Source organism: Silurus aristotelis (assembly GCF_946808225.1).
Source record: "Silurus aristotelis genome assembly, contig: scaffold_120, whole genome shotgun sequence".
Taxonomy (NCBI): domain Eukaryota; kingdom Metazoa; phylum Chordata; class Actinopteri; order Siluriformes; family Siluridae; genus Silurus; species Silurus aristotelis.
Window position 1 is genome coordinate 28,421 of NW_028149035.1, and position 4,080 is coordinate 32,500.

The following is a 4,080-nucleotide window of genomic DNA, read 5'->3' on the forward strand; positions in this document are numbered from 1 at the left end:
CTGATGTCAGTTATAGATTTAGACGATTTTCTCTGTTTAAAAAAAATAAAAATAAAAAAATAAATAAAAAATGGGTGTGTCTTTGAGACCATGTGATTCCTGATTGTAAACTCTGAGGTAAGTTCACTCACGCTGCTTGGCGCTTCACCAGCTAGCGACAATTTCGGTGAGTACTCTCAGCGTTTATGCTAACCTGACTGACGAGCTAGCACTGAGGTAAAATGGGTTCTGATGAAGTTAGCTCATTTCAGCTAGCACACGCTAAATGTCACAATCTTGAATATTTTCTTTTTTTTTTTTTTTTTTACATTGAACACAAAGTCTGCAGGTTAGCTTAGCTAAAGGTTAATATTAATTTAGTTTATAAAAGCATTTAATTCCCTGCTCATGAATCCTGTTAGGTTTGTGCTGTTTGCTAACTAACATTTAGCTAACATTGGTTCAGAAATCTATTAATATTTGTTAATATCAGTTAAAATTAGAAAGCGCAGATTAGCTTGTATGAACTACAATTACAATAAAAATTATCTTAAAGTTATATCAAAGATTATATCAATTTATCTTAAGGTAGCTAATTAGCATGCCACAGCACTAAAGAAAAATAAGTATCGCATTTATATTCACCTCCAAAACCCCGCCAGCTGACGCAAGCTAAGTCCTTATATGGTCTTAAAGACACGCCCCAGTTTTTTAAAAAATATTAAATAAATGTAAATTCTAACTGTCAGTCATCATCATCATCGTCGTTAAATTTTTATGTCTTATTATAATTATTATGATGACGATGATGATGGTAGTCATTGTAATTAACCCAGAGTTCTGGGTGTGGCCACTAGGGGGTGGGTCCGGTCCCACCGGCTCCGCCCATGGCTCCGTGGTTGGTGGGGGGTTTGATTGGCGGAGCTGGGTGCTGGTGTTGAAGGGCGTGGCGCTCAAGCAGGGTGCGGTGTGTGAATGCGCGGTTGCACACAGTGCAGGAGAAGTTGCGCTCAACGCGGTGAGTGCGCATGTGTACGTTCAGCGAGCTCTTCTGTGTAAAGCGTTTACTGCACACGCTGCACTGGAACGCTCGCACGCCCGTGTGCACCACCATGTGCTTCAACAGGTAATCACGCAGCGAGAACGAACGCCAGCAGATACTGCACTGATGGGGCTTCTGACCTGCACACACACACACACACACACACACACACACACACACACACACACACACACACACAATGGTGTAAATAAGGGTGAAGGGGTGTGGCCTAAGTTCTGTGAATATGAGTGGAGGGGTATGGCGTATGCAAGTAAAGGGGTGTGGCTTATGTAAGTAAAAGGGGTGTGTGGCCTATGTTCTGTGATTGTAAATAAAGGGAGTATTAGCCTATGTTGCTAGCCCTTATCCAGCCTTCCAGAATCCACCATTGGGCTGAAAAAAAGTGTTGTAAAAATATATCAGATCAATATTTTTTCCACTTTTTTCACTTAAGTCTGTTAATCAAACTCAATTCTGATCAAAACTACAAAAAAAAAATTTGTATCCAGGATTTTAAATTTATAATTGCCAATTAAATGAGTGACGTCACAAAAATATGAAAAAACACAAATATTTTATATAAAAAGTAATTGTAAACTGGATTTTTTTTTTACCATTCATCACAGGCTAGGATGTGTCAAAGATTGGGAAAAAATTTACTTTTATGCATGGTTATTTTTTTGCAGCATCAGTTTAAATTATTTTGATGATTTTTCCCCATTGACTCCCATTATAACGACATTTTTTTAATTGCTCCAAAATTACATTTTATATGCATGCATTTTTTTAAATCATTTTTGCCACTCTTTTTAAACAAGTTATATTTGCGTTTTTTACTGTTGACAGGCAGGTTTCGCCAAGAGACCATGAAATAGAGCTGTGGAGAGAAATCTTAGTTTCCGCATTGACGATTCGCGTCCTATAACGATTTCCATTCATTTTCCCATTTTCTGTTTTTGTTTGCAATTTTCTAGTGTTTGTGTGTTGGGTGTGTTTTTATGAGTTTGCACGTGTGTGTTTGTGCATGTGTGTGTGCGCGCGCGCGCGTGCTTTCGTGTGTGCGGAAATTGCGGAAACTAAGATTTCTCTCCACAGCTCTATTTCATGGTCTCTTGGCGAAACCTGCCTGTCAACAGTAAAAAACGCAAATATAACTTGTTTAAAAAGAGTGGCAAAAATGATTTTTAAAAATGCATGCATATAAAATTTCATGGTGGAGCAATTAAAAAAAATGTCGTTATAATGGGAGTCAATGGGGGAAAAATCATCAAACTGATGCTGCAAAAAAACTAACCATGCATAAAAGTCATTTTTTTCCCAATCTTTGACACATCCAAGCCTGTGATAAATGGTTTTAAAAAATCCAGGATTAAAAATTTTTTTTTGTAGTTTTAATCAGAACTGAGGTTGATTAACAGACTTAGGTGAAAAAAGTGGAAAGAAATATTGATCTGATATATTTTTACAGCACTTAAACTTAGTGGCTTTTTTCAGCCCGATCATCATGAAGTGGAGTATTCATCCTACATTGAAAACTGCTGATGCATCATTTTTCAAAAAAAAAATTTTCAAACATTTTTTGCAGAAGTAATTTTCTTACAAAAAATCATTCCATTAGCTGAAACACATGTAAAGTTATCAGCGAATAAAAACATCAAGTGGCTGAAAAAAGCCACAGGGTCGTGTGAGGGCTAGAGTTTCTCAACCATTGCAGAAGAAGAGATACAGCTAAGTCATCCATTATTGTAATCCCACCACTCTCCTCTGTATCCAATCCCTTCAACTACACTTCAGACCAGCTCACAAGACCTCCTATCTCAACGATCATCAACGGATCCTTAGCATCTGGCCATGTGCTGCCTTCAAGTGAGCAAAGGTTATTCCCATCTTGAAGAAACCTGGTTTGGATCCATCGCACATCAACTACTACAGACCGGAATCACTTCTCTCATTATTTTTTTAAACTCTGGAAAGTACTATATTTAAATCAGCTGTCCGTCAATCTCTCACAAAACAATCTCCATGACCCCATACCAGTCTGGCTTCAAAGCGGCACATTCCACAGAGACGGCCCTTTTGGCTGTCACTGAGAAACTACATGCTGCTCGATTATCCAAGCGGTCATCTGTCCTCATCCTCCTCAACCTTTCAGCAGCATTCAACATGGTCAACCACAAGACTCTCTTGTCTACCCTCAGTAGCCTCTGTACCTGTGGAGCAGCATGAGAATGGTTGGTTTCCTACCAGGCTGGTCACTCATACCAGGCGACATGGAGTCTGCCCCACGCAGACTTTCCACTGGTGTCCCACAAGGCTCAGTACTCATTCCCATTATTTTCTCCTTTTATACACACTTCATTGGTGAAGTCATATCCTCACATGGGTTTTCTTACCACTGCTATGCTGAGGACACTCATCTTCGCTTTTTGTCCCTCAGATACCACAGCTTCCACTCGGATCTCAACATGCTTAACAGACATATCTTTGTGGACGAGTGCTCACCAACTAAAACTCAACCCCAGCAAAACCGAACTGCTGGTTATCCCAGGTGATTCATCCCCAGGTCAGGATCTCAGAATATCTCTTCATAACTCTGTTCTCCCCTTCAGCCAACACTCGCAACCTTGAGGTAACTATTGACAATCAACTGTCCTTCTCCACACGTTAATTTCACTCGTTCTTGTCGATTTCCTCTTTATAACATCAGAAGGATTTCAGGCTCTTCTCATTTCAAGACTGGACTACTGCAGCTCTCTGCTGGCAGGTCGACCTCTAAACGCTATTCATCCACTGCCTCTCCCTCACAAGGTGAGGAAGGTGAGATTGAGATGGTTTGGACATGTAAAGAGGAGGGACACGGAGTATATAGGTAGAAGAATGCTGAGGAGCCACCAGGAAGGAGAAAAAGAGGAAGACTAAGGAGGAGGTTTATGGATGTGGTTAGGGAAGACATGCAGGTAGCTGGTTTGAAAGAGGCAGATTTAGAGGACAGGGGGGGATGGAGACGGAGGATCTGCTGTGGTGACCCCTAGTGGGAGCAGCCAAAAGAAAAAGAAGAT

General features: G+C 40.3%; 1 protein-coding gene across 3 annotated transcripts in view; it reads right to left on the minus strand.

Moving 5' to 3' along the window:
* Positions 1 to 283: 283 nt before the first annotated feature.
* Positions 284 to 4,080, minus strand: part of zbtb45 (zinc finger and BTB domain containing 45) — a 16,619-nt gene continuing 12,822 nt past the window's right edge. For all 3 annotated transcript variants that reach the window (XM_083570895.1, XM_083570894.1, XM_083570893.1), the window contains exon 7: positions 284 to 1,161. In XM_083570895.1, coding sequence (XP_083427021.1) covers positions 833 to 1,161 — 329 coding nt within the window. In that variant the 3' untranslated portion in view covers positions 284 to 832. The remainder of the gene's footprint in view (positions 1,162 to 4,080) is intronic.